This window comes from Cetorhinus maximus, chromosome 7 (assembly GCF_964194155.1).
Source record: "Cetorhinus maximus chromosome 7, sCetMax3.hap1.1, whole genome shotgun sequence".
In the NCBI taxonomy this organism is placed as follows: domain Eukaryota; kingdom Metazoa; phylum Chordata; class Chondrichthyes; order Lamniformes; family Cetorhinidae; genus Cetorhinus; species Cetorhinus maximus.
The window spans coordinates 82,467,861-82,494,674 of record NC_135885.1 but is presented as its reverse complement, the minus strand read 5'-3'; the positions used below and the strand labels follow the sequence as shown (position 1 = coordinate 82,494,674).

Genomic DNA, 26,814 nt, shown 5'->3' with positions numbered 1-26,814 from the left:
TATCGTCCCGTTCCAGACGCATCCCTCCTCATTAATAATGCATTCATGGGAAACACTCCAGATCGCTGGCAGGCGGGCTTGGATTTGCCAACCAAGCCATGACCTCAGCGCTTCCTCACTCCGGGTGTCATACTTAAAGTGCACCAGAACACAAGGCTACTTCATGTCTACAGACCAGAACAGCTCCAGTTGATGGCCCTGAAAGCAAAGGAGATGGCAGTTCACAAATTTAGCGGCGCCTCTCCGGGGCACCAGCTGGACGCAGTGGAAGGCCACTGCAATGTCCTCTATCCCCACTCTGGCTGTAGGAGGTCCACCAGAGTCACTAATCCGGGAGGAAGTAGCAGCGGCAGTCAGGAGGTCAGCCATCCAGTGCAGGAAGAGGATGAATGCTCTCATCCATTCCACCAGGGTAAGTCAACCACCTCATCACTTTCAACTCACACACTCACAAACTCATCACACATCCACCAGGATCTCACACTTCAAGGGACAACACCACTAACTCTCATACACACCCTCACATCTCCATCAGGTTCATATCCTCTGGAGCTTGCATCCTCATCCCATCCATGGCTCCGCTCACCGCACAAACATTCCAGGCAGTGCCATGCGTCCTGCTCACACTCTCTCCATATGTTTTCCTGCAAGAGAAGCTGGCTCACAACAGCAGGGAGAGGTCCCTGACCAGGGGTGGAGTGGCCAATATTAGACCCCTCATTCACTTTGAGGAGTGTGTCATCGTGCTGACTGGTGAGGTTGTGGACCATGTCTGCAGTGACGGTGAGGTCGGCTGTGAACACCCACCTGAGGATCCTGCACCACATCAACCCTCCCTCAATGCAACTGTGAGTGCTCTCTCTCCTGCTTTCGACTCTGCTGCCATGCACTAATGATCTCTGGTTCAAAGGGAGCTCTGCCAAGCGACCGACACCCTCAGCCAGCCAGCCCCTCAGCTCCAACCGCGTCCACACCTCCAGCCAAGAGGACACCTCCTCTATTGAAGAGCTAGAAATAAGCAGCCTGGAAGACCCGTCACAGCGCTTACCCACACCTCGGTGGGACCTGGATCTAGAGCAGGCTCGGGTTCACAATCTGGTGGTTACCACAGCAGCAGGAGGAGGAGGAGCCAAGCTCCCTGGTACTTGGAGGACTGCTGGGGCAGAGGTATCTGTGAGGTCTGAGTCGGATGACCAGCCTCTGGATTCAACCTTCCAACTCAACCTAGAGAGTCAGCGGAAGTCAAGGGAACATCACACAGAGCTGTTGGAAGCCCTCAACAGAGTGGCACACGAGTCAGAGGAGTGCATCCACCTGCTCTCTGATGAAATGGTGCCATGTGCGTGCATGGAGGTCTCCATGGGGAGGATGGCAGACGCCATGTAGACCCTAGCCCAGCAGAACATGGAGATGCGCGCAGAGCTGCCCTCCATTGCGGCAGCCATGGGTGAGTTCCTGCAATAGCAATGCTAGACGGAAATGGGGCACCTCAATGTTCCTCCAGTTGCTCCTTCCCCTCAAGGAGTTAGGCCAGAGCCCTCAGGTACCCGAAGAGAGGAGGAGCAGGAGCTGGACACCCCAGGGTCATCCACTCAGGAATCTCAGAGGCTGTCCGCTCCCTCCAAATCCCCTTTGTCTGTGACTCCCTCAACCTCGTCTTTCGCCACCGCAGTGGGAGCAGCTGGCCCACAGGAGGACAGCCAAAGCAAGCCGGGGCCCTCAAGGCCTCAGTTCTCCAGAGAATGCAGGCAAAATTCGTCAGAGGCGAGAGGGACAACCATTGCACAGGCCGTGTCCACCCCTGCTGTAGATGTCAGGGCAGCACCTAAAGAAGCGGTAGGCCTAGAAAAGTTAAGAAATTCTGATCACAAGTGGATGCACGGGTGAACACATTATGTCACTTTATAATCTGAAACTCTATTCACTTTCACTGAACGCGGCTAGGTCACGAGTGATTCTGGAGGGAGAGGTGTGTGTGTGGCAGGGCCTGTTGGAGCATCATGTAAGCATCTCCCACACATGCGGAGCCTTCATCAATCACACTCATCTTACTATTCCAAGCATTTTGAATGCTGCCTGCTGGGGTTCACTTTCAGTTCTCCATCTGAGCTGACCTGCATCTCCACCCACCCACTGATCACACTCCCATGCAGCACCTGTGCCCACCCAACACAAGGCTCCTCACGCTTTCATTTTGGCAACGATGGTCACAGTCAAATTTTTGATCAGTTCCCCCGTCCTTTCCTCTCCCCCAGTCACCCATGTCCTTTCCCCTATCACTGCTGAGCACCCCCGGTACCACCTTCCACCTCCCCACCATCACCTACCAACCACAACCCTTTTCTTTCCAGGATGTCTAGGTGAACATGCACATTCCTTACCATCTTGAGAGCCCCAGCCCTATCCACATTGAACTCCCAAGCTCCTCTTTCCCACTCCCAGGGTCCACTCCCACCCTCCCGGCTCCCTTTGCCTCCCCTCATTCTCACCATTCCCTCCTATCACGCTCAGTTTGCTCCCGAGGAGGAAGTCATCAGCTCCATAGACCCCTCCCTTGCACGTTCACCTGGGTATCCCCCACCTCTCACTGCCTCCTCCCCCCTTACTCCCTCCTCCACCTGGACACCTTCTCCAATCCCTCCAAACTCCCTCCTCCCCCTCCAGACACCCTCCTCCCTCCGGACACCTTACCCCCTCCAAACTCCCTCCTCCCCCCGGACATCTTCCTCCCACTCCAAACTCCTCCCCCCTCTGAATTCCATCCCCCCTCCAAATACCCTCCCCTACACCTTCCTCCCCCTACACTTACCTCCCCACTTGCCGCATTCTCCCCGTTACACCCCCCTCCCCCATACTCCCTCCTCTCCCCACACAACCTCACCCTCCCAACATCTTTGTTCCCCCCCTCCCAACCTCACCCCCCAGCCAACGCCTTAATTGCCCCCACCCCCTAACCTCCTCACCCTCCCCAGTACCCCTTCCTCTCCCACTCACAGCTGGGCCTTCCTCTCCCCCGCCCCATCGCAGTCCATGTTCTGAAGCAGACCCGAGGCATTAACAGAGACCTTCCTTGAGCTGCTTCGTGGTGGAGCCATGTCCATGAGAATCCACCCAGCACACGATGCACGTGTTCCTCCAGGGTCCAGTAGCTCTAGGGCTCCAGCATCTTCTGCTCCTCAGATATCCGCCATCAGAGCAAGGCCCTAACGTTAAGACCCAACTTCTGCACGTCACACTTGTCCAGACGTATTCTGGGCCGGTGTGTTTTCCCGCCGGTGTAACCGTAAATCGGGTGTGGGGGGGGTCATTTCCGGTTGGGTCTTACTTTGCATCCTATTACCGAGATACAAATTGGGTTCACACCAGCCTCCGGTGGGATTGGCATCGGATGATCCTGCTGGGCCTTCACGCCAGCATGAAACCAATTTTTAGCCTTCTCATCATATTGTCGCCCCTCGCCAGCCATGATACCTGACGTTAATGGAGCTGGAAAATTCTGGCCATAGACTAAAACTCTATTGCAACAGTTTTTTAATTCACTTACGGGATTGGGGCTTTGCTGGCTGGGTCAGCATTTATTGTCCATTCCTAGTTGCCTTTGAGAAGGTGGTGGTGAGCTGCAGCCCATGTGATGTAGGTACATCCACAGTGCTGTTAGGGAGGGAGTTCCAGGATTTTGACCCAGTGACAGTAAACGAATGGGGATATATTTCAAAGTCAGGATAGTGAGTGACTTGGAGGGGAACTTCCAGGTGGTAGTATTCCTGTCTATCTGCCGCCCTTGTCCTTCTAGATGATAGTGGTTGTGGGTTTGGAAGGTGCTGTTGAAGGAGCCTTGGTGAATTCCTGCAGTGCACCTTGTAGATGGTACACACTGTTGCTACTGTGCGTCAGTGGTGGAGGGAATGAATGTTTGTGGATGTGCTGCCAATCAAGCAGGCTGCTTTGTCCTGGATGATGTCAAGCTTCTTGAGTGTTGTGGGAGCTGCACTCACCCAGGCAAGTGGGGAGAATTCCATCACACCCCTGACTTGTGCCTTGTGGATGGTGGACAGGCTTTGGGGAGTCAGGTTGAGAGTTACACATCACATGATTCCTAGCCTCTGACCTGCTCTTGTAGCCACAGTATTTATATGGCTAGTCCAGTTCAGTTTCAGGTCAATGATAACCCCCAGGATGTTGAAAGTAGGGGATTCAATGATGGTAATGACATTGAACATCAAGGAGCGATGATTGGATTCTCTCTTGTTGGAGATGGTAATTGCCTGACACTTGTGTGGCGCAAATGTTACTTGCCATTTGTCAGTCCAAGCCTGGATATTGTCCAGGTCTTGCTGCATTTGGGCATGGAGTGCTTCAGTATCTGAGGAGTCGCGAATGGTGCTGAACATTGTGCAATCATCAGCGAGCATTCCCCACTTCTGATCTTATGATGGAAGGAAAGTCATTGATGAAGCAGCTGAAGATGGTTGGGCCGAGGACACTACCCTGAGGAACTCCTGCAGTGATACCCTGAGAGGGTGAGATGAGTGACCTCCAACACCACAACCATCTTCCTTTGTGCTAGGTATGACTCCAACCAGCAGAGGGTTTTCCCCCTGATTCCCATTGACTCCAATTTTGATGCCACACTTGGTCAAATGCTGCCTTGATGTCAAGAGCAGTCACCCTCACCTCACTTGGGAGTTCAGCTCTTTTGTCCATGTTTGAACCAAGGCTGTAATGTGGTCAGGAGCTGAATGGCCCTGGCGGAACCCAAACTGGGCATCATTGAGCAGGTTATTGCTAAGCAAGTGCCGCTTGATAGCAATGTTCATGACCCCTTCCATTACTTTACTGATGATTGAGAGTAGACTGAAGGGGCGGTTATTGGCCAGGTTGGATTTGTCCTGCTTTTTGTATACAGGACATACCCGGGCAATTTTCCACATAGCTAGGTAGATGCCAGTGTGGTAGCTGTACTGGAACAGCTTGGCTAGGGGTGTGGCAAGTACTGGAGCACAAGTCTTCAGTACTATTGCTGGAATATTGTCAGGGCCCATGGTCTTTGCAGAATCCAGTGCCTTCAGCCATTTCCTATCATGTGGAGTGAATCGAATTCGTTGAAGACTGGCATCTGTGATGCTGGGGACGTCCGGAAGGGGCCGAGATGGATCATCCACTTGACACTTCCGGTTGAAGATTGTTGCAAATGCTTCAGTCTTATCTTTTGCACTGATGTGCTGGGCTCCTCCATCATTGAGGATGGAGATATTTGTGGAGCCTCCTCCTCCAGTGAGTTGTTTAATTGTCTGCCCAGTCTTGATTTGCTGGATCTGTTTGAAATCTATCCCATTTTGCACGGTGGTAGTGCGACACAAAACGATGGAAGGTATCCTCAATGTGAAGGCGGGACTTCATCTCCACAACAACTGTGCGGTGGTCACTCCTACCGATACTGCCATGGACAGATGCATCTGCGGCAGGTAGGTTTGTGAGGATGAGGTCAAGTATGTTTTTCCCTCACCACCTGCCGCAGACTCAGTCTAGCAGCGATGTCATTTAGGACTCGGCCAGCTACCGAGTCACTCTTAGTGATGGACATTGAAGTACCCCACCCAGAGTACATTCTGCACCCTTGCCACCCTCAGTGCTTCCTCCAAGTGGTGTTCAACATAGAGGAGCATTTATTCATCAGCTGAAGGGAGGGCAGTATGTGGTAATCAGCAGGTTTCCTTATCCATTTTTGACCTGATGTCATGAGACTTCATGGGGTCCAGAGTCGATGTTGAGGACACCCAGGGCAACTTCCTCCTGCCTGTATACCACTGTGCCGCCACCTCTGCTGGGTCTGTCCTGCTGATGGGACAGGACATACCCAGGGATGGCGATGATGGTGTCTGGGACATTATCTGTAAGGTTTGATTCCATGAGTACTACTATGTCGGGCTGTGGCTTGACTAGTTTGTGAGACAGCTCTCCCACTTTTGGCACTAGCCCCCAGATGTTCGTAAGGAGGACTTTGCAGGGTCGACAGGGCTGAGATTGCCATTGTCGATTCTGGTGCCTAGGTCGGTGCTGGGTGGTCCGTCCGCTTTCATTCCTTTTTTGTGACTTTGTAACAGTTTGATGCAACTGAGTGGCTTGCTAGGCCATTTCAGAGTCAACCACATTGCTATTGGTCTGGATGTAGGCCAGACCAGCTAAGGACAACAGATTTCCTTTCCTAAACAACATTAGTGAACCTGATAGGTTTTTACAACAATCGACAATGGTTTTGTGGTCATCAGTAGACTTTAATTTCACCATCTGCCATGGCAGGATTTCGAGCCCTGGTCCCCAAAGCATTGCCCTGGGTCCTTGGATTACTGGTCCAGCAACAATACTACTGTACCATCACCCCCCCCTAAATAATATTGAGGGAGTGCTGCCATTTTCCAGAGGCCTGAAGTCCCAAACACCCTCTCAGTTGGACATAAAAGATCCCAGGTCATTATTTGAAGAATAATTCTCTGCGGTGTGATGGCCAATATTTATCTCACACCTAACATTACTAAAACAATTATCTGGTTACCATCGCATTGCTGTTTGGGAGCTTGTTGTGCAGGCTGCCTCATTTCCTACATTACAACAGTGACCAAATTTCAAAAGCACTTAAGTAACTGTAAAGCACTTTGAGGCATTCTGAGGTTGTGAAAGGCACCATATAAATGCAAACCTTTCTTTTAATCAGCAAAGTTACCTTCAGAATCTTTCTTATAGAATACTCCATGCGGGTGCAAAGAATAGGGACGTGATGCAAAGTTTTTGAAGTGAATAATAATCAAATCTTCCACCTCTGCCCTTAGCAGTGGGCCGAGGAATCCCAGCCAGTCAGGTTTAGGAACCTCAACTGAATATGTTCCATCAGTGAACTGTTTATAGATAGCCTTCTTGTATATTCGTCCAATCCTGTGTTCGCCCCCTGTCAGAAACTCTGCTGCGTTCCTGAGTACAAACAAAAATAAGATTAGGCACATCGCTTATGAACAAAAGCATTCATTATAGAATGCACAGTCATAACTTCAATTCCCTTACTGGGTGCTGAACTTTCACTCATTAATCCGTCCTATTTGAACAGAGGAAAGAAGAGGGTGTGGAGAGAATGCAGGTTCAAATTTGAACATTTCAGTCCTATGTGTTTTTAAACAGTTCTGGCTTTAGTTATGCATGAGGTTATGTGGTGGTGTTTGAACTTTACTGGAGTTGAAATCAAAGCCGTCATTCCTTTAAGGCTGTAAGGTAATGACATTTTTTTTTGTAGTTCAGGCAGAATGTAGAGACTGTAGCCCCAATTTTAACCCTGGATGGGAATCATCTGGACTGAAACCCCCACGTAGTGGGCATGGGGCCTGCGTCATTTTAACTCCTGAGCCTCTTTAGCATTTGAAGGGTGGGCTGCCTGCAAAATCAGGCAGCTCATCCACGTCGCCCTCACAAATTCTAGTATGTTCTCCAGCTTGACTTAAAGCTTGTTAGCTGCAGAGATGAGTCAAAGGGTTGGCACTTGCGTCCCTGATTCATCCCTGATGATCCTAGTAGAGGGCTGGGAGGAAGATATTCAACCTCAGCTCCTGCAGCCACATCCCCAAAGTCAGGATTAACCAGGCCTGAACAGAGACTATCAGAGGCAGGACCTGGGTTGAATAAAGAAGGAAGTTTAATGGCCATAAAAGAGTAACAAGGATGAGTACACCTCGTCATCTCTTCACCTCTCTCCCCACCACTTGACAACACACCACTCACCACCACCCCTGCTCCCCACACAACTTATTAACAATTCCCTCCATCACTTTCTTCATTATACAATCACAAAAGCAATATAAAGCACATTCCTTTCTCAAATGCACTGCAACCAATCCCACTACTCCTTACTCACATCATGACACACAGACTTTCCTTTACATTGAACGCCTGTCCATCTCATTCAATCATGTTTCTGCTACACATCTCAACACATTCAAAATGTGCACAAGCTCCACACATTTCTATTCAGCATTCCAGCACACATTCCCGTGCACATCTTTCTTGCAGGATGCAGCACATAATACCAGAGAATGGAACAGGATAGAGTCCTCAATGTCATTGTCATCACATAGGCAGAGCAAGAAGCCCAGGAAATCAGTGCTCCCGAACAGACCCGAAGAGGTGTCTGAATATTACTTGCATTCCTTCATTCAACTTAGCACAGATGCAGTAAGCGAAGTGACTTCAACCTGCACATTCTCCAGGCTGTTAGCTGATCATGTGTGAACCTTTCCTTGAAATGCCATGTCTTCTTTTTATCTTTGCTCTTGGGCTTCTAGGACCTAGGCATGAGAAGAAAATTGCTGTATGAGGAATTGGAAGGAGTGCAAAGCACTACCATGCACTTTGGCTGAGATGTGGAGGAGTCTGCATCCAGTCTCTATGCCATCACCTTCCGTGCCATCAGCACTCAGCAGTCCACCTTGCAAAGTATTGTAATAGGGCCCTCACAGCAGGAGTCCATGCTAAGCCACTTTGTAGCTGTGATGGAAGCTCAAATGGCTGCCATGCAGACTTCAGGCACCACATTGGAAAGAATGGTGAATCAAATAATTGGGCTTTGAAGAAGTTAATTATTTTCTGCAATCTGCTTTCCCTCAGATCTCTGGACTCCAAGCCCGAAGGAAGTAGCAATGGTATGATGGAAGAAGTACATGTCGGCCTCTCTCAAGAGCTCTGCACACTCCTTCCTCCTCACCCCTCACAATCAATAACCGCCATGGTACCAGCAAATTAGTTGGGCCACGCTGCTCTGGTACTAAACGAGTTCTAGCATTCTGTGGCCAAGTCCACACATGCCTGAGCACCCAGAAGTCACTGGCCACAAGCATTTCAAGGATCCCTATGTGAGGAACAGCAGCCTTTCACCAGCTCAGTTCAGGCCACTAGGCCAGAATCTCTTAGGGTACTAGAATTAGTGTAAGTAGGCCTGGGTAGCAGCTTTTAGATTAAATTGACCATTCTTAGGGAGTTTTCACATTGTATTTACTGTAGTAATCTAAGTGTTTTGGCTAGGGTTGGGGGGGGGTGGGGGGGTGCTTGATTTGAAACTGAATAGTTAGGTGCATACAACTAAACTAAACCAGTTCACATTTAATTTGAAACACTCCTTTAAAGCTTAGATTAAGGAATCTTCTTTAAAGAAAGGTTGAAGGTGACATGTAAAGAAAATCACAATGGGTGAGAAAAAAATGAGAGGCATTTATTACGTTTGGTATTAAATTAATCACTTTGTCACATTTGACACTTTGGTCTGCAGTGAGGTTTAGTGTTAGCTTCAGATCCTCCATGGTCAAATAAGGACTATTATGCAGGAGGTTCTGTAAAATCACAGGTAGGAATGTGAGAAGCTCAGCAGAATCATTGAGCTATCAATTGATCCCTGATATCTCTGGGTGAAAAACACTGATATGACCCTCCTTCCACAGTTGATTCCTCTCTTCCTCCCAGGTTTTTCCCATCTGATAGTGCCTGATGTTCTTGTTTGTCCTCCTCCAAATGGAAGCCTCTCTTTAATTAAGTGTTGTGCAACATGCACCAGACTATGACTCAGTGTGATGTTTATCTGTGGCATATTGCAAGGGATCCAGGTCACTCAGATATCTAAACCTGCTTCTTCCTGAACCACAATAAAGCTTTAAATAATTTTTGAAAACTTACATTGTTCCATTTCTGGTCCTCGATGTAGCTCCCGATAGTTTTGTTTCTACAACCCATTCAGGGTTATATCAAAAATATAGTTGGGACCGATAATGCAATTGGAGGTTGATATGCATTTTACAGAAAGCCATCAGTGGGTGTCTTTGCCCTTGCAATTTATGGGATTGGTATGATCATTGCAGGAAGCGGGTGGGTAAATCGTCGGCTCCATTGTAACTGCCCCTTTAATACTATGTTCTTTCATTTTTGTAACATGGCTGTTATTGGTTATGATAGTTCAGTAGAAATGCCTGAATTTAAACTTGACACGGTGGGCAGGTGCCAGTGTGTGTGGGAGCTTAAAGAAGCAAAAATGCCAGTGTGCCGAGGAGGCAGCAAGAATCCACCGATTGCCACATTTAACCCAATGTGTTTATTAGCTCGTGTGGCAAATGCCCCCTGGGACAAGAAATCTGGGGTTAACATAGGTTAAGAGACAACTGACTGCATCTTTAACCTTGGATTCTGGCTTTATCTGCCTGCCCTTGAGTTTGCCAAGTTGTCTGAAATTCACCTGGTTGAACAAGGTGAGGAGACAGCAGGGATTGACAGGGCTGAGAAATTGATAGGCTGGAAATCCTTTAAGTATTGAACTTAAACTTAAACCAGCTGCATCTCTGCCTAAGTGAAAAGTTTTTACTCACAGGGTTTATTCTGAGAGTGTGCTTGCACTGCTTTGGAGGTCATTTCTGTCAAATGGGAAATATTTTCGTCCAACTCAAACTTTTTTGACTTTGATCTACACTTGCCAGCTGTCAGCCTTCACAGGAGCATGGGAGCTGTTTATGTTCTACCTTGGATCTCTGCTGAGGAACAAGAGGAGCAGCATCAACAACACCAACAGCAGCAGGAGCTGCACCAGCATGAGCAGGAGCAGGGGTAGCACCAGCAGGAGCAGGAGCAGGGGTAGCACCAGCAGGAGCAGGGGCAGCACCAGCAGGAGCAGGAGCTGCACCAGCAGGAGCAGGGGCAGCACCAGCAGGAGCAGGAGTTGCATCAGCAGGAGCTACACCAGCAGGAGCAGGAGTAGCACCAGCAGGAACTGCACCAGCAGAAGCAGGGGCAGCACCAGCAGGAGCAGGGGCAGCACCAGCAGGAGCAGGGGCAGCACCAGCAGGAGCAGGAGTTGCATCAGCAGGAGCAGGGGCAGCACCAGCAGGAGCAGGAGTTGCATCAGCAGGAGCAGGGGCAGCACCAGCAGGAGCAGGAGTTGCACCAGCAGGAGCAGGGGCAGCACCAGCAGGAGCAGGAGCTGCACCAGCAGGAGCTACACCAGCAGGAGCAGGAGCTGCACCAGCAGGAGCTACACCAGCAGGAGCAGGAGCTGCACCAGCAGGAGCTGCACCAGCAGCAGCAGGAGTAGCACCAGCAGGAGCAGGAGCTGCACCAGCAGGAGCAGCACCAGCAGGAGCAGGAGTTGCACCAGCAGGAGCAGGGGCAGCACCAGCAGGAGCAGGAGCTGCACCAGCAGGAGCAGGGGCAGCACCAGAAGGAGCAGGAGCTGCCTTCTCCTCAAGCACCTGCCATTCCACAGAACAGAGGGGCTGAATACAGAGCTCTAGCTCGGAGGAGGTGATACCCTCAACAATAGAGGGTTAGTTTTCTCCATATTACGGAGTTACAGGGCCTCAGGAGACTCAGACTTTCTCAGCAGATTATTGCTGACACCGGCAGCCTCCAAGAGGATTACCTTCTGCCAAGTGGGCCTGGTGTTCTTGGCTGTCACATGACCTGTGGCAGTCAGGTCACCACAGCCCTGAATTTCTTCACCTCCTGCTCTTGTTGCACAGGCAACAATGGGGATAACTGAACAATGGAGCTTTGAAATAAAGTTTATGGAGCATAAACATTGACAATAAATCAAACTTTGAAATACCCAAGTGATCTCCCTTGTGAAACTACAAATTTGTTCCCTTGCTTTTCCTATTACTCTTACGTGCCTGTGGTTTCAGCAGAGCTGGAGGTAGGTAGCTTGCCCTTCTGCCCTGGCTGCTCAGGTGCTCATGGCCAATGTTTTCCAGATTTTGGAAACTGTGAGGGCTTCACCACAGACTACCCCACATGCAGCTGTGCAGGGGCAAACTCAGGCATCAGGACATGAGCCAGCATATGCAGAGCTCCAACTAACAGGAACTCAAGGGTGGGGGGAAGAGAGAGTGGGAGCACCTTGATGGATTTTTGTGCCCATTCTCCATCTTCCCTCTTCTGGCCCACCCACACTTCCCTTCTATCCAAGAGCTGGAGAGTACTTTGCTGCACTTCATTGTGACAATGAATGGTGAAGGTGAGGCTTTCCCCATCCTCTGTAAAGTGGCAGACCGAACGAGCTGACCATTGGCTTGAGCCAGCATGTACTTGTTTTTGTGCTGCATCTGATGGCCACTTTTCCAAGGGGGTAGACATCAGAGCAAAGCCTGAGAACACCATGGCATTCACGGTGGAGTTGGACTCCTCCAATCTCTCCCCAATCATGTGCACTGATGTTCAAAACTTAGCTGAAATTAGTCTTATATTAATTGCAGTTTTCTGTCAGCCATCTTAACATCCTCCCTTATTTCCCCATGTCCACTGGGTTTTGGAACTGCTTTCACTCTGCCTGAAATTTCTTCCCAAGTGTGTTCAACAAGACATTTCTGAGGCTAAGCCCTTTAGTTCCATGAAGGAAAGCTGCTCTGTCTCATCTCCTTTATTAGCATTCCCAGCACTTGAATGTCAAAGTGTCTTTTGAAAGCCCTAAAATACCTTTAGTCTGCATCTGAGTAATCTTTGAGTCTATTTACTTCTGCACAAATGCACAGACTTAGATGCTTTCTAATATAGTTCACTATAAGAGCAACTTTAATTCATGTAGCGCTATTATCATAGCAAAATGTTCCATAGTACTTCACACTTGGGAGTCAGGCCCAAGCAGTATTAGGAAGGGGACCAAGAGATGTGACCAAAAAGGTAGATTTTGAAGAAATTTTTGGAAGTGAGGAGAGACCTAACAAGACAAAGGGATTCAGGGAGGAAGTTCTTGAATGTAGGGCAAGAAGGCTGCTTCACAGATAGTAGAGCAGAAGTAAAGTAAACACACATTAAATCAGTAACATATGATAATTGTAGGGATAGGGGCTGGAGGTGGTTGTGAAGGCAGATAGTAACAGATCTGAAGGTAAATATGAAGGTTTTGAAGGGACAGGAACCTTGTGGAAGTTGGCAAGGATGGCAGTGAAAGGTGGGTGTGTTTTAGAAATAGGGTAAGGACAGCAAATTGATATTGGGAGAACTTTTGAGGATTGTGGTTAACATCATTACTTGAACTTATCTCCTGGGACATTTTCCAGCTCAATATCTCATTTAGTCTGTCACAATGGATTACTAGGTTCCCCCAGAGTTTCCTCCCTCTTTTTCCCCTCAATTTTTTTGCTATTTTAATTAACCTATTCATTCTTCTTGTAAAATGCCTATTTAGCTTACCTCATTGGCAATATACTATACTGCATATTCAATATTATTGTGAGTTTAAGTGGTGTTCCATACTTTCCCAACTGAGTGACACGTATGGGCTAATTTATTTGATTCTCAATCTTTTGAAGTTTACCTTTTTAAAGTCATATTTATTTTTAAGTTGGTCATAACAGGTGCTGTTTGCTTAATAATCCTAAATGGAGTCCAGAAGGTGTTTTTGATGTACTTTTTGAAGTTTAATTGTGTATTACTAACATTTCTGAAAGAATTCTCATTGTCCTTTAACTAATGGCATTCCTGTGTTCAGCAGCACATGCAAGCCATGCAATTCCCGAGTGGCCAATGGAGCATTAGGACTGATTCGGAAACTGATAGGTACTGAACTGGTTTGGCATACTTCTATACCTCCAAGTGTGCTCCAATATGCTTGGAAAATGAAGGGCTGTCCAAATGAGAACCATTCAAATGACCAAATAGTGAAAGTGCTTATCCATGAACTGCAGGGAAGGAATGCAATTCTGTTAAGTACAGAAAGGTCAATATCAAATGGTTCAGCAAGCACTGAAGCAGATTTTAGACAGAGTGGTATTGTTTTCAGAATCCAGATGATCTGGGTACAGGCTAAAAATATAACTGAGCTAAAGAAAGTTACTAAGAAACGGTTGCAGTACAACTTACTATGCAAAATACCTGCCCCAAACTTGGATGCTGCAAAGTATACTCTCAAAACTGTAGTTCATTTGTACAAGCCATCCAAAACATTCATGCAAATTCACAGACGACAACATAATGGCATGGTACATTCTCAAATGGGATGGACAACTGTATACAGACCTGTGCTAACTTAACAAAATCTCAAGACTACTCATCTTCCTATAGGACAAGAAAATGCATAATAAAAGGAAACATAGAAGCAAGAGAATCTAGACATCAGACAGTTGTCTTTGCACAGCAAGCATCTCACAGCACCTAGCACTATCACCACCTTCGCCAAGTCCAAGTGCACCACCTTCGCCAAGTCCAAGTGCTTGTGCACAAGTCCCAGAGGATATAGATAAAGCACTTGAGAAGATAGCACCAGATGAGTCACAGCTTTGTGAGTGAGGATGATCAAGTAGAGGCAGCAACGAGAACCAAATACCTCATGATACCTTCCTCAGGTATATGTCCAGGGATACAGACCTCATAGATGCTGCTCTTAAACTGGGTTTGCTGTCTGACCAAGAGCCACTTGAAGTTTGTGCACAATACATTCCAAAGTTTGGCAAAGATTACAGAGCAGTTCTCAAGCCAGTGTACAGTCTTATAACAATGCTCAGAGCATATTCAGCAGACTCTTCAGTAATAAAGATCCTAGGCCAACATAAATTATTGCTTCTGAATGCATGGAGGCCTTGACTCTAATCTACAAGAGAAGGGGTGATTTTAGCCCTGTTCACCAATGGAAACTGGTACTGGGGTGGCGCTGCAATATACCACTTTGCTTCCAATGTCTTCCCACCGGCCACCAATTTAATTATGCAGAGTCAGACAGCCCAAGGCACCTGACAAAATCCTTATGTACAGATGCAAATAGGGTCCCACTGATGCAATTGGGCCCCTGATACAATTTTAATATGAAATTGCAGAAATCCTACAACACTCAATCCACCAGTAACAGCCTAGTGGGATTGGTTTCTCAAAGCCACTGAAGTCATTCCCCTGCACACCATTAGATCACAGGACCAACAGCGAGCATGCTGTTCAAGTGCCAAGAATGCTTCCAATTATCAGTTGTCTTATTTCTCACCATTTTTTCCCCACTAACCCTGAGTAAGATCTATCCATTTATTCTGAGAATCAGAAGGCTGCACCTCTCCAAGGAGGTTGTGGTGGACCTCCGCAGCCTCCTGCAACAGGACCTGCTGGCTGCTGGACCAAGTCCAGGAAAGTCCAACAGAAATCCCCTGAAGAAAGCCAATGAGCTTCCCATTTCTTTGTGCAAGTGGGTGGACAATTCATCCAGCATATCAAAATGAAACTTGGGAGTTAAAATTCCACAGGTCTCAGGTTGGCAATGTCATGGGGGCTTCCTGTCCCTACCACCTATTCCTACCCAGAGCTAGTCTCTTCTCGGATTTCAAATCAGAGTGGGATTAGATGAGAGAAACTTTGGGCATGAATCACAGAGCTTACAGCTGCTGGACTGCCACAGCTCCATATGATTCAGTGGAAATATTGAGGAAGGGCATAATTGGAGTAGTCTTCTTTCTCATAGCATGAGAATACATCTGAGTCATCCAAAATCCCTGTGCATGTGAAAGTAGATGGAAGAACCAAAACAGTGATGCATGTGGCTGTCAGGTACAGGAACATCATAAGAATTAACCCAGAAGTGATGCTGGACTCATCAGAATCCTAAATAGCTGTCACTAAATCTTATCTAGCCACCATACTTATACCTTCACATATCACGGAAAGGAAGGAAACAGATTAGCTGAATTTGTATTTTGTGATACAAATTTCTTTGTAATTGTACATAACAATGTATAACAAAGTTGCTATTCAAAGTTATGGAGCATGAAAGAGACAATACTGAACTGGGAGGCTTGGAAGTGGGTGGGGGGAAGAGGGGTTGTTGTGGTGGAAAGGGAGAGGGGACTGCATTCTAAGGTGGCCCCTGTTTCATTTTGGCAAGTAAAACATTGTTTCAAAATGTCAATAATACACTCTATAATGCTCCTGAATACTGCACAAGGTGTGTGTGTCACCAGGGCTTAAGAGGATAACATTGGTTTTCAACTCCAACATGATGCCACCAATCAACACATCTTCCCCTCACCCCCCGTCAGCATTCCATAAGGACCATTCCCTTCAGGGCACCCTGGTCCACTCCTCCATCACCCCCAACTCCTCATCCCCTTCCCACGGCACCTTCCCATGCAACACCTGCCCCTTTACTTCCCCACTCCTCACCGTCCAAGGGCCCAAACACTCCTTTCAGGTGAAGCAGCGCTTCATTTGCACCTCTTTTAATTTGGTCGACTGTATTCACTGCTCCCAATGTGGCCTCCTCTACATTGGGGAGACCAAACGCAGACTGGGTGACTGCTTTGTGGAACGACCTTCACTCAGCCGCAAGCATGACTCAGACCTTCCTGTCGTTTGCCATTTCCACTCACCATCCTGCTCTCATGCCCAGATGTCCATTTTTGGCCTGCTGCAATGTTCCAGTGAAGCCCAGCGCAAACTGGAGGAACAGCACCTCATCTTCCACTAAGGCACTTTACAGTCTTCCGGACTGAATATTGAGTTCAACAACTTCAAACCATGAACTCTCTCCTCCATCTTTACCCCTTTTGTATTTTTATTTATTTATTTGTTCATTTTTTTAAAAATTATTTTATTTTTTATCCTTTTTCCCCAGCAGACCACACACACACACACACACACAAACAGCCACCTGTCACTTGTTTCTGTTTTGCTTTCACAGAACATTGACCCTTGTTCTGCTATTAACACATTCTGCTATCTTACCTTTATGCCACTATTGACACCTTCTTTAGTCTTTAATACCACCATCAAGACTCCCTTTGTCCTGTGTCCTGTGTCCCCTTAGCTCCCACCTATCCCTGACCTTCTATTTTGCTCCACCTGCTCCACCCCTTCTTAAGCAGTATAAAATCCCTCACATTTCTACTTCTCTTTAGCTCTGAAGAAGAGTCATATGGACTTGAAATATTAACTCTGTTTCTCTCTCCACAGATACTGCCAGACCAGCTGCATTTTTCCAGCATTTTCTGTTTTTATTTCAGATTTCGAGCATTCACAGTATTTTGCTTTTATCTTGGTCTTCGAGGACGCATGCTTCCAATATCCCCTCACATTTAAATAAGCCTGGCACAGACGTTTGTCATGAAGTAAGAGCACGGCAGATGCTGCCTGGGGAGCAGGTATTAACCTGCATAATAGAATTGTTGGCCATGGGTTAACGGCACAAGATAAAGCAGAACAGTGGTTATTTCGTGCAAGCCATTGCATTGTTGCTAAAGTCTTGAATGGCTACATAGGAAAAAAAGGCTTACATTTATATAGCACCTTTCACAACCACAGGACATCTCAAAGTTACAGCTAATGAAGTATTTTTGAAGTGCCTTCACTGTTGTAATGTAGGAAATGCAGCAGCCAATTTGTTACAGCAAGTTCCCATGAGCAGCCATGTGATAATGACCAGATAATCTGTTTTTGTAATGTTGATTGAGGGATAAATATTGGCCAGAACACCAGGGATAATAGCCTTGCACTTCTTCAAAGTAGCAACATGGGATCATTTATGTCTACATGAAAGGACAGGTAGAGCCTCAGTTTAACATCTGGTCTGAGAGACAGCACCTCCGACGGTGCAGCACTCCTTAAGGAGTGTCAACCTTCATTTTTGTGCTCAAGTCCTGAAGTGGGACTTGAACCCAGAACTTTCTGACTCAGAGATAAGAGTGCTACCAACTGAGCCACAGCTGATGCAAGGGTGTTATCAATCATTTTGGTACTTTTAGAATGGCAGCAGTTAAGACGTAAACGTTTTGTCAGACTGCTGTTGTTGCTAATTGGGAAAGGAATCATAGTAAATCAAGTCCATTGAATAAAGCATCCATCACCTATTTCAGACATCTATGCAAGGCAGGTCAGCCGATGATATCTCCTGGCCAAACTAGCCTGCAAGGAACCAGAGACATAAACGTCGCTTCAACAGCCACTGGCTGTGCCATTTCTTTGCTCAAGGTTATTTGAATTTCTTCTCAAAGCAGATGACATAAATACCTATCTGTCTCCCTGTTAAACCTGAAGCTCTGGAGACAATGGATTTCAGTCAGCATCAAGTAGGTGTTCTGGGTTTGTAGCTGTGATGGATGTTGACCTCTATTTCTACCTCTGTAACATTGCCTGACTGTAGCCCTGCCTCAGCCGATCTGCTGCTGAAACCCACATTCATACCTTTGTTATTTCTGACTGATCTTCCACATTCTGCCCTCCACAAACTCTGCTGCCTTGCACGCACCAAGTCTCATTCACCTGTCACTCCTGTGCATGCTGACCTACATTGGCTTCCAGTCAAGCAACGTCTCACTTTTACATCCTTGTTTTTAAATTCCTCTTTGGCCTCGCTCTTCCCTATCTCTGTTACCTCCTCCAACCCCACAACCCTCTGAGCTATCTACTGTCCTCTAATTCTGGCCTCCTGAGAAACCCAGATTTAAAATGCTCCACCATTGGCAGCCGTTCCAACAGTTCCCTTGGTTCTAAGCTCTCAAATTCACTTCCTAAACCACTCCGCCTTTCTACTTAACTTTCCTTCTTTGACACATTGCCAGAAACCTCGTTCTTCGAGCAAACTTTCATCATCTAACCTAGTATCTCCTTATGTGGCTTGGTATCATCTTTTCATTCATAATGCTCCTGTGAAGCAACCCAGAACGTTTTATTGCAATAAAGGCACTATATAAATACAAGCTGTTGTTCTTGATGTCAGACAGTGTGCTTTTGGTGTAGAGCACCCAGTCTGTTTTGGGCAAATCTTCTCTGTTTCTGCTTGTTCTCATTCAAGGGTCAGTGAGGACCGAAAGCAACCCCCATTGCTGTGAACTATCTGTCCCCACAAGTGTGAAAGAGCTGCAGTTGCCTTATTATTCCTGCCATTTGAGAACCTGCCTAAGCTCCAACATCCATGTCATCTTGGATAAAAAATGGCTGGCTGCTGCATGTACAATCTACATCACAGGATGCACTGCATCATTAGCCTATTTTAACAATACCTCAGAGATATTGGGGCCTCTACCACCAAGAAGGACAAAAACAGCAATGTTATGGTCAATGTAACACTTAGAAGTTCCCCTCCAAGTCACACACAGTCCTTACTTGGATATATATCACTGCCATTCCTTTATCGTCACTGAGTCAATACCTGTATCCTAAAATTACCCTCCTAACTGCATCTGGGAGGGTCATCACCATATTGACAGCAGCAGTTCAACGACAAGACCATCCCCCACCCCCCCACCCCCAACTATCACAGAGGAGTTAAGAATGATCAATAAATTTGGCTTTACCAACATCCGCTGAATCCCATAAATACACCTGACAGCTATAAACACTGTGTCATGTACCTCACGCACCCTGCATAAGTGTGCAGTTTCAGAGAAAGTAAGCAGATCGGTTTTAATGTGCATCATAGTGCATTATTTTAGGGGCAGTCTGTTGGTTCCTGTTCTTACACTCGAGACAATGGGGTGAATTTTCAGCTTGTCACCCGAGTGTCAATCTGGCTTTATGAATTGGTTGTCCTTTTTAGCAACTGCTTAATTTCAATTTTTATTTGTCTCAATTAAAAGAAAAAAATATCCATTTCTATAATGGATAGGCAAAATCAGCAGTTTTACATCTGGGTAGTATGTTGAAAATCCACCCCAATTTTTCTCTGATGGATTGCCTTATTTGTGGGCTAAAAACAACGTGGTTAAACCTGAGTGTGATTTGGCAATCTGAGAGATAAATTAAGTTGCGCCATAGACCACATGTATTTTCATATCAAGGTTATGAATTTGATGGAAAATGATACTACGCTGCAGGCATGAATTGTGCGTGGGTGCTCAGGCCTTTCAGATAATGTATGACAATTTAAGTCCTGAAAATGAAGTAATTTTCACCATTTCGTTCTTAGACAATTGTAAATGTACAGCAGCTGTTAGACATTATCTAAGAAATGTTGAAGAATCAGCATATCTTTGCTTTGAAAACTTCCCTCCTCCACCTCAAGCAACCTCTGCTGCAATTACTAAAAGCAAGCTTTCAAATTAATTTTTGATTTTTAATATTTTGAGTATAAATATTAGTACATCCATGGGCTTTATTTTAAGAAAATAATTTAACTTCTTTTAAGACTCCTTAATGGGAGCCTGTGTGCATCCATTCTTGAGTAACATAGAATCATTTTTTAATAATTCTTTCAAAGGCTGTGGGAGTAACTGGCTAAGCCAGCATTTACTGCCCTTCTCTAATTGCTCTTGAGAAGGTGGTGGTGAGCTGCCTTCTAGAACCGCCACAGTCCATGTGGTGTAGGTACGCCAACAGTGCTGCTGGGAAGGAGTCCCAAGGTTTTGACCCAGCGACAGATAAGGAACGGCAATACAGTTCCAAGTCAAGATGGTGTGTGGCTTGCAGGTGGAGGTGTTTCCACATGTCTGCTGCCTTTGACCTTCTAGGTAGTAAAGGTTGCAGGTTTGGAAGATGCTGTTGAAGGCAGCTTGACAAGTTGCTGCAGTGCATCCTGTAATCTGATACACAGTGCTGCCACCGTGTGTCGGTGGTGGAGGGAATGAATGTTTAAGGCTGTGTATGGGGCGTTAATCAAGCAGGCTACTTTGTTGTCAATGGTGTTGAACTTCTTGAGTGTTGTTGGAGCTGCACTCGTCCAGGCAATGGAGTGTATTCCATCACACTCCTGACTTACGCCATGTAGATGGTGGACAGGCTTTGAGGAGTCAGGAGGTGAGTTCCTTGCTACAAAATCCCCAGCCTCTGACCTGCTCTTGTAACCACAGTGTTTATATAGCTGGTCCAGTTAAGTTACTGGTCAAATGGTAACCCCAGGATGTTGATAGTGGTGATTTAGTGATGGTAATGCCATTGAATATCATGGGGAAATGGTTGGATTCTCTCTTGCTGGAGATGGTCATTGCCTGGCACTTCTATGGCACATAGAGCACATACAGCACAATGTAGCTGAAGGCCATTCAGCCCATCACAGTTGCTTTGGCTCTTTAAAATAATGATCAGTTTAGTCTCTTTCCTCATTACCCTGTAGTTGTTTGTTTCAGTTATAAATCTAATTCCCTTTCAAAAGTGACTATAAAATCTTCTACTGAAGAATCTCCTATTAAATATTGAATCACCCTTCCAGGAAGTACATTCCAGATAATAATAACACACCACATAAAAATCTGGGGCAAGGTAATCTCATTCCAGTTTGTGCCAATTTATGAAGCTCTATTGACTATGTGGCTGTTTCAAAGAGAACTTAAGTTACAAATTTACCCTGCAGCTTGTACAACAATCTGACAATTCTTTCATTGTTTCAAATGGCCAAAAAAATTACATCCTTTGCATCACATTTCCCCCAAAGCATCTGCCCACAATCTTTAATTGATGTATGAATGGCTGCAAAATAATATGTAATTGGGAATAATTTAATTGTTTAAAAGTTTTATGGGACATGGTTACCTTTAACTGAGCACTGGCACCAACCACTTTGTAATGTTTCAAATAAGCTCCCTGCCTGTTTTCAAAAAATATGCTAGTCAGCATTGTGTTGGCTACTGTGCTACAACAAACCTCTCTGCAGCTGTTTAGTTTTCAAGCACGCACTTAAAAATTTGTAGAAGACATTACCAGCTACACAAAATCATTCTCCCTCACATCCAGTACAGAAACTTGTTAAGATTGGTGAAATATTAGAAGTGGGATTTACCATCAAAATGAACAAGAACAACTTCTTACAAATGCAGAGTTGTGCATTTTCAGGATGAGTGAGACTTGATAAATGAAGTAAAGTATGTTGCAAGGAAACATTTGAACAAACAGATTACTATTCAGCTATTGAGTAATCGAGAAAAATTCCACACTGCAGGGCAGTTTTCAGAAACTGAACTGATGTTTCTTGTACAGGGGAATTTGTCTGCAATTCCTACACACTCCTTGCCAAAATATAAAATGTATAAATAAATGTTAAAGTAGCATTGCCCCTTTAAAGAGGAGTTCTAGGTGTACTGCTTCAAAAAAACAGCTTCACACCCACGCTATCAACCACAGGGATACTTTGTTCTCTCCATCTGCCGCGGGGTAAACTGCTGCATTACAATGTAATTTTCATGGAACTGTTCTGTAATCCAACTTTTAAAATAGCTGATAGTTTTAAAATAGGGGATGCTTTAAAATAGGAGATGCTATTATTTAACACATCACTAGTCACGCATGCGTTCACATACACATTAAAGCATTATAATTGTGTCCCTTTTTAAACAATACATCACAAAGCAAACATGATAGATTGTTTGACTTCCCAAAGTCAAGCAATGTGGTACTAAAAATGTACTGTCAGAGGCCAGAAATTGTAGTTTGGTGATTATGTTACTGGATTAGAAATGGACAAATACTTTGTAGACATAAATTTAAATCCCACCATGGCAGCTGGGGAGTTTAAATTCAGTTAATTACATAAATCTGAACTTAAAAAGTCTGTCTGAGTAATAATAAGCATGAAACTACCAGACTGTCATAAAAACCCATCTGGTTCATAGAAGGAAATCTGCCATCCTTACGCTGTCTGACCTATATGTGATTCTACACCGACAGCTATATGGTTGGCTCTTAACTTCCCCCTGAAATGGCTTAGCAAGCTACTCAGTTGCATCAAACCACTACAGAAAAGTCAAATAAGAACAAAACAGGAGAGATCACCTGACATTGACCCAAGCTGGCGGAGCGCTGAAGGACATACCTGCCAGACTGGGTCTGTGACAGGTTATGAGGGAACCAAGAAGAGGGAATAACCTATTTGAAATCATTCTCACCAACTAAACTGTCAAAGATCCATGCCACGCATCCATGACAGTATTGATAGGGGTGACCACTACAACATCCCTGTGGAGACTAAATCCAATCTTCACATAGAGGACACCCACTATCACCATGCTAAATAGGATAGAATCAGAACAGATCCAACAGCTCAAAACTAGGCAGCTATGAGGTGCTGTGGCCATCAGCAGCAATAGAACTGTATCTACCACAATCTCTAACCTCATGGCCCAAATATTCCCTCATTCAACCATCACTATCAAGCCAGGGGATCTACCCTGGTTCAATGAAGCATGCAGGAAAGCATGCCAGGAGCAGCACCAGGCATACCTAAGAATGAGCTGCCAACCTAGTGAAGCCACAACACAGGACTACAGGCATGCTAAACAGTGGAAGTAGCATACCATAGACAGAGCTAAGTGATCCTACAACCAGTCAGATCAAAGCACAAAGTCCCGCCACATCCAGTCATGATTGATGGTGGGCATTTAGAAAACTAACAGGGGAACGAGCTCCAGGAACCTCCCCATCCTAAATGACGGGAATCCCAGCATATCAGTGCAAAAGTCAAGACTGAAGAATTTCCAACCATCTTCTGCCAGAAATACTGAGTAGATGATCCATCTTGGCCTCCTCCTGAGATCTCCAGCATCATAGTTGTCAGTTCTCAGCCAATTTGATTCACTCCGCACCATATCAAGAAATGGCTGAGCATGCTGGATACAAAAATGGCCCTGACAATATTCCAGATGTAGTGCTGAAGATTTGTGCTCCTGAAGCAGCTGTGCCCATAAACAAGTTGTTCTGCTACAGCTACAATATCTGCACCTAACCAACAAAGTGGGAAATTGCCCAGGTATGTCCTGTTCACAAAAAGCAGGACAAATCCAATTATTATCCCATCAATCTACTCGCAATCAACATCAAAGTGACAGAAGGTGCCATCAACAGTGCTATCAAGTGGGACATACTCACCAATAACCTGCTCACCAGTGCTCGGATGTGCCGGGACCACTCGGCTCCAGACCTCATCACAGCCTTGGCATAATGTAGACAAAAGAGCTGAATTCCACCCATGAGGTGAGAATGACTGCCCTTGACATCAAGATAGCATTTGACTGATCATGCCATTAAGGAGTCCTAGTAAAATTGAAATCAATAGGAATCAGGGACAAAGACGGTACACTGGATGGGGTCACATCTAGACAAAGGAAGAATGCTGTGGAAGTTAGAGGCCAACTATCACAGTCCCAGGACATCACCGCATTAATTGCACAGGTAAGAGTCCTCAGCCCAACCATCCTCAGCTGCTTCATCACTGAGCTTCTTTTCCATCATAACATCAGAAGTAGGATGTTCACTGAAGCAATGTTCAGTTCCATTCACAACTCCTCAGATAATGAAGAAGTTAGTGCCTCCACATAGTATTACCTGGACAACATTCAGGTTTGGGCTAATAAGTGGCAAGTAGTATTTGCTCTACACAAGTGCCAGGCAACGACTATCTCCTACAAAAGAGAATCTAACTCTCTCTCCTTGACATTCAATGGATTACCATCAATGAATTCCTCACCATCAACATCCTGTGAGTTACCATTGATCAGAAAGAATGTTGCCTGGGCTGGAGCATTTCAGCTATGAAGGGAGACTGGATAGGCTGTGATTGTTTTCCTTCGAGCAGAGGAGGCTGAGGGGGCCCTGATAGAGGTATACAAAATTATGAGGGGCATAGATAGGGTAGATAGGAAGAAACTTTTCCCCTTAGCGGAGGTGTCAATAACCAGGGGGCATAGATTTAAAGTAAGGGGCAGGAGGTTCAGAGGGGGCTTGAGGATATATTTTTTTACCCAGAGGGTGGTTGGAATCTGGAGCACACTGCCTGATGGTGTGGTAGAGGCAGGAACTCACAACATTTAAATTGCACTTATATGAGCATTTGAAATGCTATTGCATTCAGGGCTGGAAAATGGGATTAGAATAGGTAGGTGCTTGATGGCCAACACAGGCATGATGGGCCGAAGGGCCTGTTTCTGTGCTGTGTAACTCAATAACTCTATGAGAAACTGAACTGGACTAACCATATAAATATTGTGCATATAAGAGCAGGTCAGAGGCTGAGAATTCTGTATTGAGGAAATCAGCTCCTGACTCCCCAAAGCCTTTCACCAACTACAAGGCACAAGTAAGGATTGTGATAAATACTCCCCACTTGCCTGGATGAGTGCAGCTCCAACAGCACTCAAGTAGTGCGACACCGTCATACACAAAGAAGCCTGCTTGATCGGCACTCCTTCTACCACCTTAAACATTCACTCCCTCCACCACCAGTGCACAGTGGCAGTGGCAGCAATGTGTACCATCTATAAGATGCAGTGCATCAACTCATCAAGGCTCCTTCTAGAGAGTCTTCCAGAATCATGATCTCTGCCACCTAGAAGAGCAAGGGGAACCAATACATGAGAGCGCCACCACCTACAATTCTCCTCCAAGTCCCGCACTGTCCTGACTTGGAAATACATCAATGTCCATTATCATCGCTGGGTCAAAATCCTGAAACTCCCTAACAGCACTCTGGGTGCACCTACATCACTTGGACTGCAGCGATTCAAGAATGGGGTTCACCAGCTACTTTGCAAATAGGATGGACAATAAATGCTGGCCTGCCAACAATGTCCACATCCCAAGAACAAATGTCAAACATCGGAAGCAAAAAAAGTATTGAGTGCTCGGTGTTACATATATGTTAGGTAATTACATTCCATTGTCTACAATCATCTCAGTCCTGAATAAAACTAATGCAGTTTCACACTTTGAAGATACCATTGATCACAATTACAGGCTAAAGATTTAGAAACACAAACACTGCCGACTGGAATCAACAGCTAACACCCGCTGAAGGCAATGTTTTTAAAGATTCCCCCTTCTACATACTCATCCTGCTCCAACTCTTGGTTTGTGAGGACGTTTGTGCCGCTGGGTGCGTAGTTCCATGTGTCCTCTTTGACTGCGATGTAGTAAGTTCGAGTGATAGAGTTTGCGATCCCGGAAAGACTGAGAATTAGGAGAATGTGAACCGGACCCATTTGATCACTTGTACTTCATTCCATGAGCACTTTCTGCCTTTGTGAAGCCAGAGCCGATGTTCAAACAAGTACATTGAGCTCTCGCCCCTTTCCTCACGTCAGCGCGTCATGTGGCTGACTTGAAATAGAAGGCAGCGACTGCAGCTTTTGGAAGATGCCAGTCAACCTTTGGCTCTGTGGACATGTGGAATGTATGAAGCTGCGTTGGCTGAACCGTGATTTTATTTCGGTGGTCACAGCTTCCTGTTTCACAATTTTGTGACTGTTTTCATTTCATTAAAAATGGCAACGCAGTTCATCTTATTTTTTGGATACAAATAAACGAAACTTTATGTTGTTCGTAAATTAAATGTAATTTTGTGTAAGAAAAAATGTTAAAAGTTTGAAATGTTCACATTTTCTCTTCTAAAATGTATTAGTATTGAAAAAGTCAGTTAAGAAATAAAGTGGATCACGTCACCATCATTTCAACATGTAAATGCAAACATACTCAAGCAGCCAGTATCTAAAGTGATGCAACAGGCGCTCATCAGTGTTTTTTTGCTCTCTGGCTGATGACATCAGGTTAAAACCCAAGGACCTGAAAGGTGCAGACTTTTGCCAGGACCTAACTGAGCATATCATCAGCATCCTGTACATCAATTCCAGTGGCTGCAGAAACCAGCCTAAGTGCTACAGTTCAATGTCTCCAAGATTATTACATTCTGCTGTGGCTGCTTAACCTTGTCCTGCAAACGGACAGAGCTGTGGAAGAAGCAGAAGAAGAAAGGAAACTGCAAACAAAGGGAAGATGATGAGCACGAGAATGAGTACATTAGGAGATAAGGAAGAAAAAGGATAGGATAATTAGCAGAGATAACTTGCAGAGAGGCCTCAAATTTTCCTCCCAGTACTCTTATTGTATTCAAACAAAGATTTTATTCAAACAAAG

At 45.7% G+C, this 26,814-nt stretch overlaps 1 protein-coding gene across 1 annotated transcript in view; it reads right to left on the bottom strand.

The window, feature by feature from the left end:
• Positions 1-26,098, bottom strand: part of LOC144682900 (ferroxidase HEPHL1-like) — a 123,938-nt gene extending 97,840 nt beyond the window's left edge. Inside the window, exons 1-2 of the mRNA XM_078545770.1 lie at positions 25,732-26,098; positions 6,722-6,966 (exon numbers count right to left, since the gene is read on the bottom strand). Coding sequence (XP_078401896.1) covers positions 6,722-6,966; positions 25,732-25,883 — 397 coding nt within the window. The 5' untranslated portion in view covers positions 25,884-26,098. The remainder of the gene's footprint in view (positions 1-6,721; positions 6,967-25,731) is intronic.
• Between the last annotated feature and the right edge of the window lie 716 nt (positions 26,099-26,814).